The following is a 14,939-nucleotide window of genomic DNA, read 5'->3' on the forward strand; positions in this document are numbered from 1 at the left end:
AGGCCCAAGCCCTGGACACACCCTGGCGGTGTGAGTGAGGCCGGGTAAGGCGCAGAAGAGGAGTCACCTGCCTGGTGCGAGAGGGCCCTGCCAGCTGGTCAGCCCTGGCCCCATGATGGGGTGGGGTGGGTGTCACCCGGAGGAGGGTGAGGCCCCGAGGGGAGGCTCGCTGTGCATGTGGCGGTCCTTGGCCTTCGGTTTTATCGCAGGAAAATCACACCGGTCTCACACTGAGCACCATGGCATGTCTGCACACATTTTAACAGTGAAATGCCTTTAAATATGTCCTGGGGCTCAGTCGGGGTCCCAGGCAGGGGGTCTGCCTTACAGCTCCTGCCCCTCCCCATACCATGTAGAGGGGCAGAGGCCCCAGTGGTGGGCTGGGCAGATTTGGTGGGATAGGGCCTGACGGTGTGCCACCAGCTGCTGCACTGACTGGGGCACCGTGGCCAGGGGCCAAGTTCTTCGTGCTTTTCACTGCTGGTCCTTATAGGACTCAGGTGACTCTTGTTGTTTCATGTTCTGGACACACAGTGGTGGCCTTGAGGCCAGCAGGTGTCCCGCCTTCGCTCCCCCACCAGATGCAGGTGGGGTGCTCTGAAAGGGCAACTGTGCCAGCATGAGGGCCCACCCACCTCAGCACCTCCCAGGCACGTGTCTGCCTCCTCATCCTCTCCCGCGTGACCCTGAGCCGGGCTGCGGGCGGGGGACGCGCCCAGCGCAGGCGGCGCGCTTGCTGGCGTGCAGCCAAGACCTGTGGGGACGAGAGCACCGTGAGCCGGGGTCCACCAGCAAGGGGGCGAGGCCTCAGCAGCCCCACCGGGCCCAGGAGAGCAGGGTCACTGCCTCTGCACTTGGCCTGGGGTTTGAGGACAGAGTTTCTCACTGTGGGTCCCACACTCTAAGGCTGCAGGGCAGCTGGCCTGGGAGACCATTTATCCCTGCGTCCTGTTCCTAGCAGCCTTTCTGGCAGGGACCAGCTGGGCCACCATCCAGCTACAGGGCAGTTCTCTTTGAGACCCTCCAAGTGCAGACGGTCTTAGCAAGAGATGACCTTGGTTTTCCATGGTCACAGCTGCCCACACGAGCACCCAAGACCCATGCAGTATCAGGCCCTGAGGGAGCACCAGGCCTGGGCGCTTCCTCATGGGGCAGCACACCCTCTTCTTCCTTTCTGCCACCCACAGGACGGGAAGGAAGCAGGAAGGAAGTGGGGGTTTCTGTGAGCACGCACCAGTGAGAATGGCCAGGCTCCTCCAAAATCAGAGCCAAGTGTCCCATCTCTCACTTGCTTCAGGGCCTTGCGATAAGCTGGCTTTCTCGGTGGTCTGCTTCCCCCAGCACTGGGGCGAAGCTGAGGGAGCGGACCCGGTGAGCTCACCCTTCACGTGTGTGCAGAGGAACTTGAGACACTAGCATGCCCCCTGGGTCTGCAAAAATGCAACTGGGCTTGGATTCCAAGTGTGATCCCAACACCCGCGCATGGCCCCAGTGGGGCTCCCTGAGCTCAGTGACCGCCGCAGACCCCAGACCCTCCTCACGTTCTCCACAGCTCCTGATCCATGGGGATCGCAGCCACTGGGCATGTGGGGCGCCTGGCGGCGAAAGAGCCCCTCCAGGTCAGCTTCCAGGCCCTTGGTGGCTTCTCGTAAAGACTCGGTGAAAAAATTCTCGTCGCGTCTCCTTTTCCAGGCAAAGCCCAGAGCCACGAGGCCGATCTTGGAGGAGACACAGGACATGGCAGAGTCACTGCCCCCGTCTGTGCCTGGGGACTGGCCCTGCTCCTGGTCAGAGCCCTGAAGCCCAGCTCCCAAGCATGGACACTTGCCCTCAGGCCCTGGCCCATCGGCTCCCTGCATGGCCGTGAGAGAACCACGGGGTGCCCAGGACTGGGTGAGACTGATGGCCCTGCCCCCCGTCTCTCTCAAGCTGTGAACAGCAGCAGCACGTCCCCAGACACAGCCACCAGCCCCCTCCTTGGCCCTGCGGCGGGACTCTCACCATAAGTGGCTGGGTGATGAAGACACAGCAGGTCACAGAGACGGCCAGCAGGCCCAGCCACTGCTCACACCGTGTGGGGCTGAACCTGCCGGGAGACACGCTCAGGCCCTGGGCTGGACCGTCCCGCCCTGCGGCAGGTGACGGGATGGCGGAGGTGGGCGGGGCGGTGGCCATGGCTGTGATGACAACGGACTGCGTGTCTGTGGGCCTGGCAGGCCCAGGCCCATGGCACTGGCTCGCACAGAGGGTGGTGCTTGCTCTGCCCGAAACAGGGGCCCTCACCAGTGCTCCCATCACGGTCAGGACGCTGTGGGCCCTTGGAGCCACACCGAGTGGCCTGGGTTCACTAAGGAGGGACCCGGGCCTGCATGGGGACCAGGCCCAGGCAGGTGTGTGGTGGAACGGCATCCGACCTCTGACACTGCTCGGCCATGCCTGTCACAGGTGTGCGCCTTCTCAGATGCGGGTGACAGGCGATTACGGACATGGCCTTCACCCTCTCAGGAGCTCATTAGCCGGGCCCCCCCTGCCTGGGGTAAGGGTCCTGTGACCTCTCGTGACACTCAGGACCCGTCTGGTCGGGCCTCTGTCCCAGAAGAGCAGGGCCCAGCCTCCCTGGGGATCAGCACAGGACGCCCTGCACCCTGGGCCGTGGGGGAGCCTGTCTGAGCTGCACCTTATGGTCCGCAGGAATGCAACGTCTCCCGGTCAACAGTGGACTTGCCGTGCAAAGACCGGAGAATGTTTGCAAACCGTGACGGCTCACCTGTACCCTAGAAACCCTGTTCCCAAGGCACAGGCCACGGAGACCGCCCCACAGATGGCCCACGCGGCCAAGCCCAGCCATGCTGGTGGCTCCCGGGGCTGCCGGGATGTGGCGAGTCCTTCAAATGCACGGCCGGGGGCTGAGGAGAAGACAGAGCGAGCATGTGAGTGGCCTCGTCATGTCCATCCACGCCCAGGGCGGTCACCAATTGCGTGCATCGCCTTGGCTGGGTCACAAGGTGCGCAGACACTCAGCTGACATTGCCCTGGGGGTATTGGGGGGGTGTCCTGAGGGGGTGTTTCTGGGTGAACACAGGACCCAGTGCACCAAGTGATGCAGGACGCCCTCCCCGAGGTGGGCGGGCCCCGTCCAGTCAGGCGAAGGCCCGACCAGAACAAAGGCAGAGCGTCCCCACTGAGGGAGCGCTCCCTCTGCCTGGTGACCTCTGGACTGAGAGGCTGACTCCTCTAATCTTTGGACATAAACTGAAATCGCATTTCTTCCTTGGGCCATCAGCCCAGGCCTTGCCGGCCACTGTTTGCAGAGCAGTGACCATGGCGAGTGCCCTGGGGCAGTGAGAATGCCACCCTGGGGGCCCATGAGCCCGGCCCTCTGAGCCCCAGCACCCCCAGTGGCCAGTGAGATGTGGCAGGAAGGGGCCACACAGGGCGCACTCCCCAATGTCACCTTGTGAACTGAGAACGCAGTGACCACTCCTTTCCCTCAGAGCCCACTGGCCAAAGTGTGTCCCTTGGGCCTCCAGGTCAGGGGGCAGGTGGCCGGCACCATCATTGCTGGCTGCACTTAGGGCCTCGGTGGCCCTGGAAAGAGCAGCCGATGCATTTTGCTAGAAAAGACAAGGTCAGGATGAGGTCGTGGCCCATGGAACATGGTGCCCTCCACAGTGACACCTTTGTGAGCCCTCAGGAGAAGGGCCCAGCCCGGCCGACCACCTCAGGCCATGGGCTGGGGAGAGGTTCTAGGGGAGGTGCCAAGCAGACCCGGGCCAAAGGGCTATGGGGAGCTTGGGGCCAAGACAGGGCACTAATTACTGGGAACTCCTCACAGCCAGCGTGAGTGTGCACACCTGCATCTGGGCAGCCGCCAGGACCTGCAGAGGGGCTTCCAACTCAGAGTGGTGGGCAGGGCCAGGCCCAGGCCACAGGGCAGGGGGCCAGCCTGGGTGTGGGGGCGAAAGTGGGCCTGGAACACAGGCCTGGGCATTCGAGTCACACTCAGGACGGGGCCTCTGAGCAGGGAGGTGGAGACCAGAGAGCTCGGGAACAGGCGTGCTGGACACGTTTTTGCAGACACACTGAAGTCACAGGGAAGCCCAAGTGTGACTGAGGCCTGGCCTGACGGGCACCCAGCATGGCAGCGTCTCCTGTCCCCTCCTGCCAGCCCTCTGCTACCCGGCATCTCTCCTGCCAGACCTGCCGACCCTGCCCTGGCCCTCAGGCCCAGCTGCTAGAGTGCTCGCCCATCCACATGGAGTGGCTTCCCAACCTCTGTCACTGCCCTTCCGAGGAGACCCCTGCACAGCCCTCTCGTGGCCTTTGTCCCAGGTGGTGGCCTCCTGTGTCTACAGGACCCGCACCGTGGGCTCCCCATCTCTGTCCCACCCTGGGGGCCAGACTGCAGCTGTGACGGGAGCCAGGATTTTAGGGATTAGCCACCGGGCTGCACTCACCTTGAGTGGTGTCCGGGTCTGTGGTGTCCTTTGACCGGAACTGGGGCCTGAGTGGGGGAAGGTCAGCCTTGAGACATCGCAGCGGTGGGGCTCCGGGGAGGGCCCTCTCCTCGGCAAATATTGTCCCTCAGTCATACCACACGGGCCTTCCTGGGGCTCAGGATGTACGGCAAGGACACTGCCACCTGGGTGGGGCCTAGACCTACTTAACTGTCTCATAAACACAGGAGATGAAGCTGAGCATCCCTTGGAACTAACCCAGGGTGCCCAGCTGCAGGAGATCCAGCCACCACCCTGTGGATGGGCCACGGAGGGTTGGTGCACTGGGACAGTGCCTGACCCTCCCGTTCTGACTCAGCTGCTTTCCTGTTGCTGTGATTCCCCAACAGAAAAAGCCCACCTTCTTGGCCCAGGAGGTGCAGGCTCACCTGGAGGTGCTGTGGTTGGTGCTGCTCCTAGGGGTGGGTGTGGCTGTGCTCGGTGGGGCCCGCAGGCTTCCTGTGGGGTGAGGACACGGCTCAGGGCAGGGTCCCACGGTCCTGCCCAGGACAGGGTCGTGCAGGTGGGACCGGGTACCTGGCTGAGCCTGAAGAGCAGGGACAGGAGCTGAGCCCCTGGAGATGCCAGGAGGGTGCACAGGAAGCCTGTCCAGAAGAACCCGAGGGGCACACCAGTGGGGCTGGCTGCTGGCGGAAGCTGTAGCAAGGACAGCAGCAGGCAGGTCACCCCGAAGTCCGTGTGGCCCAGAGCACAATCGTTTGTAAACCACATGTGGTTCATGTGAGTGTGCGAGCTGAGTTCCCTGGGTCCCACATGCCTGCCTCAGGGACAAGAGGGGAAATGGTGGCAGAAATCCTGCTGGTTCAGATCCCTTTAAACTGAAATGTTTGCCGAGCACTTGCTGGACGCCAGGCCTGCTGTGTACAAGGCGGGCTCAATCCCGCTGCAATCTGACAAGGGGCCACAAATGCCCCCAAAGTGTCCCCAGCACACAGAGAAGCAGAGGGAAGATCAGACAACTGTTCGACCTCAGAAGGGAGGCCACCTCAGATTTCGTGACTGTGTCCACTGGTCTTGTCCCAGGAGGACACGGCCATGCCCTTCCGGCTCCTCGAGACTTCAGCATCTTCTCCTGAATCCTGCACACTCGCTCTTTTTAAAGAAGAACCTGCCAACCCACTGCTGTGGTGGCAGGAGCTCTTGACTTGGGACGTCTAGGGGTATACCGTCACGCCCGTGGTGACAAACTGCACCTCGTCCTCAGCCCAGGGCCATCATCAGAAGTCAAGGTGACCACTTCCCCTCCCCCACATTCATGCTGTGACCTGTCCTTCCAGGGGCAGCATCTGTCCCCACTGTGTGGCCTGAGGACCTGTCCTGGCCTCTCGGGGACAGTTGGACTGGTGCCTCCCCCCGCCTCCAGCCAAGTGGGGCCATTGGGATGGTTCTGCTGTTTTTGTCAGTGGGTTTTAAAAGTGAAATTAGTTGCCACCCTTAGAAGAAGTCTGGAGCACCCCTTAGGACACCTTGGGCTATAGCCCCGGCCCCAGGAGAGCCACGCTTCATGGTAGCACCAGGCTCCCACACCACGTCTGTTGGTGGAGGTGCAGCTAACTGCCCCGTGAACCCCCAGCTCCGGAGAGGCCTGCATGACTACAGGCCGGGAGCACACAGGTCCCTCCCATCATGAACTGCCTCTGCGCACTGCGACTCTCCCTAACTCCTGAGTCAAGCTGTCTCCCTGCAGGCCTGGGACTCGGAGGCCACATCAGAGAAGTGTGTCCCACCTGCTTGTGTCCTGCAGCGGTGACCATGGCCGCGAGGCAGGTGTAGGTGCACAGCAGGGCAAAGGCCACACTGAGGCGCGGCGTGTGCAGGAGGCCCCTGCCGGCCGGCCGGCTGTGCACGGAGGCCCACACGTGGAAATCCTCCAGGAGCTCTGTGAACTTGGAGTATAGAAGCTGGAATGGATGATGAGAGACGCTCACTGGTACCAAGAAGCGCGGAATTGGACTGACAACCAGTGGTTTTCTGTGCAGAGGACCGGTTTTGTGCTTCCTCGGCCGCTGCACAGCCCCAGGGCATTGGCCACGCCCAGCCCCACCTCCCTGGAGCCTCAGGGTGCCTGTACCCTGCCTTGCCTGTCTCACCCTTGGGTGTCCCCACACCCTTCTGTCTAGAGCAGGGGTGTCCAACCTGCAGCCTGCAGGCTGTGTACGGCCCAGGAAGGCTATAAATTTGGTCCAACACAAAATCATAAATTTGCTGAAAACATTAAGAGATTTTTGCATGATTACAGGTCACAATGTATTTAATGTGTGGCCCAGAGATGCCAAAAGGTTGGCACTGCTGCCCTAGACCTCTGTTCACAAGCCGTCACCTGGCAGGATGATGGCATCTCTTCCTGGCAACCCCAATGGACTAGAAACCCCTTGTCCTCAGCTCTTCACCCTGCTCAGCTAAACTTCATGGGGCTGTGAGCACCCCGAGAGCTGCGAGGGGCCTCTGCAGTGGGCGCCACACCGCAGGCAGGGAGCCAAGAAATCCAACCCAGAGAAGAGCTGGTACCCCACATCCCTCTTGCAGATAGAGTGGCAAACGCATGCCCGGGTCTCACAGGCTGGGAATGAGCAGTATCTGAGAGGGGCGGGCCCAGGCACTGCCACGCACAGGAACTGGGAAAGCCAGGCACTGCGTCCTGCCCGTGACTCTCAGGGCAAGGTGCCGCCTACCTTCCGGAAGCCGAGGCCCCCGCGCAGGCAGGCCAGCTCCCGCTCCACGAGGCCATCCTGCCGGCAAGCGGCCAGCCAGCACTCGGCGGGGAAGAACCAGCTGCGTCCAAGCCCCCATCCTGCACGCAGCTCCTGTACCATCACGTGGCTGACGTACCAGGCGGGAGAAGCCCCTCGGCTGTTGTGCCACAGGCGGACCTTCCGGAGCGGGCCCAGTGGAGCCGGGGTGCTGAGGACACATGTGTGCCATCACCCATGGGAGCCGGTGGGGCCCATCGGCAGACGGAGTGACACATGAGGCCCCAGGGGGACGTGGGAGTTGGGCAGTGAATTCCACAGGCCCCTCGAGTCACAGGACACAGGTGCCCTGCTGCCCAGAGCCACGGCCCTGGAGCACCTCACAACCCAGGCCCTCTACGCTCGCTGAGGTCCATCTGGTAGGGACTACCCACAGTCCCAGTCTGTCTTAACGAGGAGCTAATACCTAATAGCAAACTTCTCCAGGAGAACACAGCTGTCTCGCCTTTTCTGCCAACACAAGTACGCTTTTGCCTGGTGGCAGCCCCCATCTCTGTGCCACCTGGTACCTTGCTCACTCCACGTGTGGGCAGAACTAACCCCTTTAAGCGGTGCTGCTGTGAGCATGAATCCACTGGCATGTAAAGAACTCCCTCCATTGACCCCTCCTCCCTCTGTCCACCCCTCATGAGACACTTTCTGAGACTGACTGTGTGGGGTTGTGGTCCCTGCCAGAGTCTGTGGGAGCTGTTAGGCCCCCCGACCCCTTCCGGGCCCATTTCCCCAACTGCGCAGGCAGAAAGCGTCCGATACCTGAGGACGAAGGTGTGCCTGGAATTGCGTTCGAACAGGGGCTTCCCCGGGCAGTACAGTTCTCTGGGCTCCGAGAGTCCGTCGTCGCCACATAAGACAATGTAAACCTCGACACAAAGACACGGGGGTGAGAGTTCAAGCACCGAACCCCGGACCCTGCCTGGTGCTGGGCAGGGTCCTGGCGCCCTGCTCCCTGCCCTGCCCGCCCCTCCACCTGGAAGCCAGCGCCCCCGTGGGCTCTCGTTCACCAGTCTCTCATTTAAGAAAACTCCTTGTTTCTGTTCCTTTAAATCTTTCCCCATTGCGGAATGTGTATTTTCTGTAATTTCTAAGTGGTTTTCTTCTTTCAATCTCCAGGCTTCAGCAGCTCATTTTTGGACACCATGTGCAGTAGAGATTTAATGTCACTGGTCTCCACCCAGAAAGCCATGGCACCCCTCCCCCCACCTCTCTCGTGCCTGTGTCCCTCCGTCTCCCGACCACGCGATGCTGTCTCCGCCACTCCGGTGTCAACGTGCCTGCTGTCCCCCGGCAGCCCCTGCCCCGCTCTTCCCTCCAGTGGGCATGCCCGCACCTACGACTCTCCAACACGCTTGCACTTCTCCCCACACATTTCACAATCAGTTTTTCAAGTTCCACGAAACACTTTCTGAGGTTTGGGGTGGATTTCGCAGACTTTAACCTCCATGTCTTGAGTGGGCATCTGAATAGCACTTTTTCCAAACAGTGTTTTGAGGTTTGGGGAGAAGTGAAAAACAATAAAGACACAGTCAAGTCCGAGCTCGCATGAGCTGGTGCCGCTTGTTTTGCAGGTGACCTGGGAGAAATGGCAGGGAAACCAGCTTTCTGCCTGGGCACGAGCCCCGCACCCATTTTCTCCCGACAGCCCCTGGCGCCAGCCTTCTGTGGCCCTGACAAGGGCCATGCTGGCCTCGGCCATGTGGGCGGAGGGGCCCCTACCACTGTGAGGACACACTTTTTCTGAACCGACACCCAGCGGTCCGGCTGCATTTCCATATCAACTGAGTCAGCTGACTGAAGCTCCGCCTCCGTGTTCTGTGTCCGCATCCCACTGATTGCAGGAGACTGACTTCCCTCCTTCCAACCCTGGATTCCTGTTTGGGTCTTGTCCTGGCTGTCCCCCAAGTGTCCAGGGCAGCGACGGGCGCAGGGACGAGGGCAGACACCCTGAGGTGCCGCCCTGTCTCGTGTCTGGTGTGCAGTGTGCTGTGGGGGGACGGGAGGCTCCTCTGTGAGCAGTGTCCTCCGAGGGGTGTGTCTGAAGGGCCAGGGCTCCAGCAGGGAAGGCGACAGGCACCAGGCTCCCCTCTGTCCCCCACCCTCGGCACCCTTCCCCCCTCGCCCACCCCCTCCTCCAGCCCAGGCCCTGCTTGTTTTTCCTATGGGGCTGGGGAGCAGCCCTGGCGACTTGAGAACTGAAGTGAGTTCCAAACACAAGGAGAGCCTGCCCTCCTGGGGGACTGGGCAGGCCCGTGGCACCCATGGCACAGCTGGGATGGGCTCTGGGCGCTGCCCGCAACCTCAGCTCTGCAGTGTCGCCTGCATGGCGCCTCCACGTGGCCATGGTCCATCTCCCACTGCTACACAGCACCCTGTCCATGCCCCCTCGCCATCATCCATCAGGAACTCTGGGAAAATCACCATCACCCAAACTGCCTGCCAGCCACACCCAAGTTGGTGTGGCTGTTCTCGGACTGTCTCCCGAGGCCTCCCTCTGGGTGGCAGGTGCTGGGTCCACACTAACCAGACCAGCACAGCCTGGTTCTCAAAGTCTCAGGAGCCCGTGAGCTGTCTGCAGCAGAGGCAGAAAGTGGCGGCTGAGGGAGGGTCTCTCTCCTACCCCAGGGGAGGGGCAGACACACCCACTCAGGAGCAAGGTGGGGCTGCGGTGCTGGGGACAGACAGACTGCTGAACTGCCAAGTTGTGCACCCAAGCCCCACCTGTCTCCCAGGACACCCGGTTACCTTTGCAGTAAAGTGGGCCGGAGCCCGGAAGCCTGTGTCCACGACAACCGCATACAGCTGGTGCCCGGGCAGGACGTGTTCTGGGAGGATGCAGCCAGTCCTCCTCCTCTCATGGTGGTCCATGCGCTTGCCCTTCATGACCAGGAGTGCGTAGAGAAACGCACAAACCGCCACCACGGTGCCGGGAAGCGGGTTTGCCGGGTGCCTGAGAATGAAGGAGCAGGATCGAGGGTGTCGGTCATGACATAGAGGTGTGGCCAGAGGCCGACCCATGCTCCCCACACTGGCTAACACGCCTGCACGTGCATGCATACGGGCTAACACAGGTGCTCACATATGCACACTGGCTAACACAGGCACACACCTAGAGGAGGGGCTCCCCCCAGCCAGGGGGTCCAAAAGCCCAGCTGCACCTGCCATTCTGAGCCCCAGTCACCAGGCCCCTGGTGGCCCCCACACAGCAGCCTCAGGGGTGTCACTAACTGATCACTACCTATTGGGTCCACCTACTGGGCTATGAGGAACCAACCCCTGACGACTGATTAGTAATCAAGGTGGTGTCCCTATGACACAGCTGTCAGGGAGGAACCATCACTGCCCACACGCCACGAAATGAAGACCCCCCACCCATGTGCCATGGGCAGCTGGGCATCGCCTATGGCTTCTGGACAGACAGAGGGACGAGGTGGACAGGCGCCCACTCTGGCCACCTTTCAGACCTGCTACACCTGGTCTACCCACACGGCGGCTGCAGAGGAGGGCACTCTCAATTTGTCACCTGAAAGAGGGCACTTCTGGGGACAAGGAGGGGAAGCAGGCCATGCAGACTGGGCAGTGGCATTACTCAGACGCTGACCCAATGGTCACAGCCGACCACACTCCCCACTGACCTCGGCTGAACCTCAGCGACTTCGCGTGGTCAGCCACCCACTGCCGGGGGTGAGAATATAGACAGATGGGGATGGCTGATGTGGTGACACTGGGTGACAACCACCAACCAGCACATGCATTGGAAAGGCAGAGGTCACACAGACTAGGGACCACCCAGTGGCCGGGCGGCCTGAGCACCCGGGCGGGGGGCAGGTGACATGCATGCTGACAGGGAAGCGGGACTCACCCCCGCAGCTCCGACACGGCGCTTGTCTCGAAGGTGGCATTCAGGTCCCTCCTTGCCATGGAGAAGGCAGTGGCGGGGTGGTCGTAGCTGTGGGAGAGGGGGAGGGGGGGTGAAGGCTACACGTATCTGTGGAGAAGGCACCCTGCGCTAGGCGAGGGGAGGGGGGAGGCAGGCCCAGCGGGACAGGGTGACTCAGACCCACTTAACATGCTCACTGAGCGGGTGGGACTCGGGGCTGGCGACAGCGTGGCCGGCGCCCACTCCTGAGTCTGAGGCACAGCCTCTGCCGTGGTGTCAGCTTTTACCTGGCAAGGAGGCTTCTCACTGAGCAACATGGCTGATGGACCCGGAAATGCCCGTGCGGCCTCCCAGTCGGTGCAGGGCCGTGCCATGAAGTTCACCCTCGCCCCCCACTGCCGGGGTGGGGTGCACGGGTCACAGGGTGGCAGGGAGGCGGGAGCAGAGGCCTGTGCCCGACCACCAGGAATAAGCTGATCCACGCTGAGCTCTACCCTTCAATGTCCACTCATTTGTCCAGCCCACGCATGCGGAGTGCTGCCCCAGTGCTGCCCCACATGTCATCGGGGGTGGGGGGCAGAGGGACGTGCATCTCCAGACCCTGCTCCCCTGGAGGCTGTCCCACGGTGGGGACAGATGCACGACCGGGGGTGCACACACGCGGCCCCATGTGTGCAGGGGCCCAGGCCAGCAAGGCCCGGGAGGAAACGCTGTCACAGAGACGCCCAGCCCTCCCACAGGCCCCTGTCCGCACCTGCAGCTCACTTTTCCCGGAGAAGCACCTGGTTGTGGGGGGAGACTCGCGGGCGCCCACCGCCCTGCATCCCAGCGCAGGCAGCGGACGCCCTGGACCCGCAGGGTGTAGCTCACGGCCTTGGCCAGGTGCTTGTCCGCAGGGTCCCTGTCGTAGTCCGCATCCAGCAAGGACAGGTACCCCTGGGCGGGGCCTGGAAGAGGATGAGCAAATCCAGAGTCACAGCCTGAAGATTGCAGAACAGCATAGCCCAGACCCGAGGTAGAGGGAATGGCGACGGCAGGACAGGGCTGAGGGTGGCAAAGCAGAGGACGCGCACACATGTCACCACGGGGCTTTGTCAGAAGCTGAGGGCAAGGGAGGCTTGTCCACCGACCCTGCAGCGATGTGGCCGGCACAGAAATGTGCGCCGTGAGCCCCTCCCAGGAGTATGTCTGTTTCACCAGGAAGCGGGACGGCGTCGGCTTCTCCAAGAACCTAGGGAAGGACAGGAAGCCACGGCGTCCAGCCCGGTCCCTCCCGACAGGGAGGCGGTGGGATGGAACACCCTTGTCCCCCACCAGCCTATCATTCGCTCCGTGTGGCCCTCACTTGCTTCATTAAAGAACAAACATGGAGCTCGGGCCCCAAGAGGACCAGGACCGCCAGCCTTTAGCAATGATGCTCCGGGCTCCCACGGGGCAGGCTTGCGCTCACTTCCCCGTGCAGTGACTGTTAGCAGTCAGGCAGCGCCGGCCTCGGGGCAGCAAGCACAGCATGGTGATGGGGAGGCACTGCTCAGAACTTGTCACCTTTTCTGAGTGTGACAAAGATTAAGCAAAATCACAAGCTCTTTCGGCCAAGAGGCAGGTGTCCGAGCCCTGACAGCTTAGCTCGCAGGGCACACGAGCCCATGGGACGCTGCCTGTGTGACACTCCCCACACCATGAAGTGGTCAATTTCTTTACACAGCCAGCCCCATGCTTTGTCAGAAGTGCAAGTTCACTCATGAGACCTCTCTCATGGTCCAGCCCATCTCGCGCTCCAGCCCCGTCCTGGCCTGAGCGCCGGCCCCACGCACCTCACCAGCAGCATGACCGGGAAGGCCCTGGCAGCTGGCTGCCAGAACTCGACCCGGATCTGCAGGGACTCTGGGGGGTCTGCGGAGAGCCCCACCAGGCGGTGGACATTCACTCTGTCCTGAAGCAGCACGAATGCTGTCTCGTTTCCGTCGCTGCCCTGTCAGCACACGGAAAAGGAGCAAGATTGGCGGACAGGGCGCAGAGGATGCCCTTGGAAAGTAGAAACGCCACAGGTTGCTGGCGCAGCCACAGTGCAGCTGAGGGGTGCTGGCAGGGCTGTCCTTACTGGGCTGTCTTCCTCCCCGAACTCCACGGTCACGGGCGTCCTCAGCTGCTGTGTGCGGAGGGGCCTCCTGCTGGAGCAGCGGTGCAGGGACAGGGCGAGCACCACACCCACCTGGGGACCCAAGTGCACCTCAGGTGGTGACGCCAGCCCCTCTGCGGCTACAACCCACTGTGGAGCTGGTGAGGGGCATGGGGGGTAGGGGCAGCACTCAGGCAAACACAAGTTCATCAGCGACACCGGCTGAACCCGGGTGGTGGTGGGGTAGAGGACAGGCAGGGCTTCATTTGTGTTGTTCTCGCGTAAATCAATCATCCCTGGAGTTTCTGAAAGCATCGTACAAAAGCCACACCTGCCGAGTGAGGGTGGTGGAGGGGGCCCCAGAGGGCTGGCAGGTGGTGGGCAGGGAGCCGGGCCAGGAGCTGGGCTGGGAGTAGAGCCGGGAGCCGAGCCGAGAGCTCTGCTGCAGTTGTGAGGTACGCTCCCCTGGGTGTTGGGGACATGCTACGCAGACAATAAATGCTTTTTGTGTGTGTGAAATCTTTCAAGGTCACTAGGACCCCTGACCGACCCCATTTAACTGGCTGTGTTAGGGTTCTCCAAACTCCTTAAAACCCCAATTGGACTTAAATCTCTGCTGGACGTTCAAGTCCATTTCTATTGGGGCTATGGTAACTGATGTTGTTTTGAGTAAATGGGTCCAACATCTTGCTTTGAAGAAAGCTTTTCTCCCATCTCCTGGGGGGAGGGGCGGGGGGAGACTCCTCACCGAGTGGCCACGGGGTCGGGGCTTCAGGACAAGTGCTCTCACCGCCCAGAGGCCCTGCTCCTCCACAGAGGCCGGTCTCTGTGCAATCGCCCTTTCTAACTTCAGTTTGTTTCTTTTTTGCTTGCTAGTTGGGGTTATTTTGGGGGCTGCTGAGCTACGTCTGTTTCTCTCGAAGGAGGGGGTGCGGATGCTTTTGAGCAGATTGATGAGTTTGCCATTCGTCTGCCTACTCCTCCATCACACATCATGGGTGGGGCACAGAAACTGCAGAACCGCTGGTGCTCCACCCCCCACCCTGCTCCGAGACTGGGGTCACTCCCACGGCCTCTGGTGTGGAAGCAGAAGGGAAGCCCGTGGCCGCAGAACCATGAAATGCTGGCACCACCCTCCCGACACACCCACTGCCACAGGCCCGCTGACTCTGGTCCCCGCTTCTGTCCAACCCCTGGGGACCCTGTGGTCAGCCTTGCAGGGACACATGCTCAGATCCGCACCAGCCTCTGGGTCTGACAGCAGGACAGTGAGGCCCAGCAGGATACCCCGAGGGGCCCCGTGTCCTGGGTACAGGGACCCCTGGATTAGCCGAGGTTCTCTCGCAAGATAATATGGACAGCGGCTTGAAACTGACCACCAGGGGCACACGTATCACCCTGTCTCTGTCTCCTTCGCCCATGCAAGGTCACCGCATGTGGAGGACTGTACCTGACCAGGTGCGCGTCTCCATGGGGTGGGGCTCCCCCTGAAGAGCGTGAGCTGGCTGATGTAGCAGGGGCTCTGTGTCTCCTGCGTGGCCAGGTCCATGGGCAGCTGCACCTGGACTGGGCCCAGGCCCAGCGTGGAGCTCTCTGCGTGGCGATGGAGCTGCGAGTGGAACTCCATCTGCCCGGCGCTGACGTGAAGCTGGTGCTCGCAGCCAGCTGACAGGCAGCCC

The 14,939-nt window shown here is 61.8% G+C and overlaps 1 protein-coding gene across 1 annotated transcript in view; it reads right to left on the minus strand.

Annotated features, from left to right (window-relative positions):
- Positions 1-14,939, minus strand: part of PKD1L1 (polycystin 1 like 1, transient receptor potential channel interacting) — a 51,428-nt gene that overhangs the window by 12,033 nt on the left and 24,456 nt on the right. The window contains exons 25-40 of the mRNA XM_053661259.1: positions 14,711-14,938; positions 13,243-13,353; positions 12,956-13,113; positions 12,272-12,372; positions 11,896-12,088; positions 11,124-11,210; positions 10,007-10,211; positions 8,021-8,127; positions 7,190-7,418; positions 6,245-6,418; positions 5,034-5,153; positions 4,886-4,955; positions 2,768-2,906; positions 2,002-2,086; positions 1,542-1,718; positions 636-754 (exon numbers count right to left, since the gene is read on the minus strand). Coding sequence (XP_053517234.1) covers positions 636-754; positions 1,542-1,718; positions 2,002-2,086; positions 2,768-2,906; positions 4,886-4,955; positions 5,034-5,153; positions 6,245-6,418; positions 7,190-7,418; positions 8,021-8,127; positions 10,007-10,211; positions 11,124-11,210; positions 11,896-12,088; positions 12,272-12,372; positions 12,956-13,113; positions 13,243-13,353; positions 14,711-14,938 — 2,303 coding nt within the window. The remainder of the gene's footprint in view (positions 1-635; positions 755-1,541; positions 1,719-2,001; positions 2,087-2,767; positions 2,907-4,885; positions 4,956-5,033; positions 5,154-6,244; positions 6,419-7,189; positions 7,419-8,020; positions 8,128-10,006; positions 10,212-11,123; positions 11,211-11,895; positions 12,089-12,271; positions 12,373-12,955; positions 13,114-13,242; positions 13,354-14,710; position 14,939) is intronic.

Source organism: Artibeus jamaicensis, unplaced genomic scaffold, assembly GCF_021234435.1.
Source record: "Artibeus jamaicensis isolate MK-2021 breed Jamaican fruit bat unplaced genomic scaffold, CSHL_Jam_final contig_1016, whole genome shotgun sequence".
NCBI classification, from domain to species: Eukaryota; Metazoa; Chordata; class Mammalia; order Chiroptera; family Phyllostomidae; genus Artibeus; species Artibeus jamaicensis.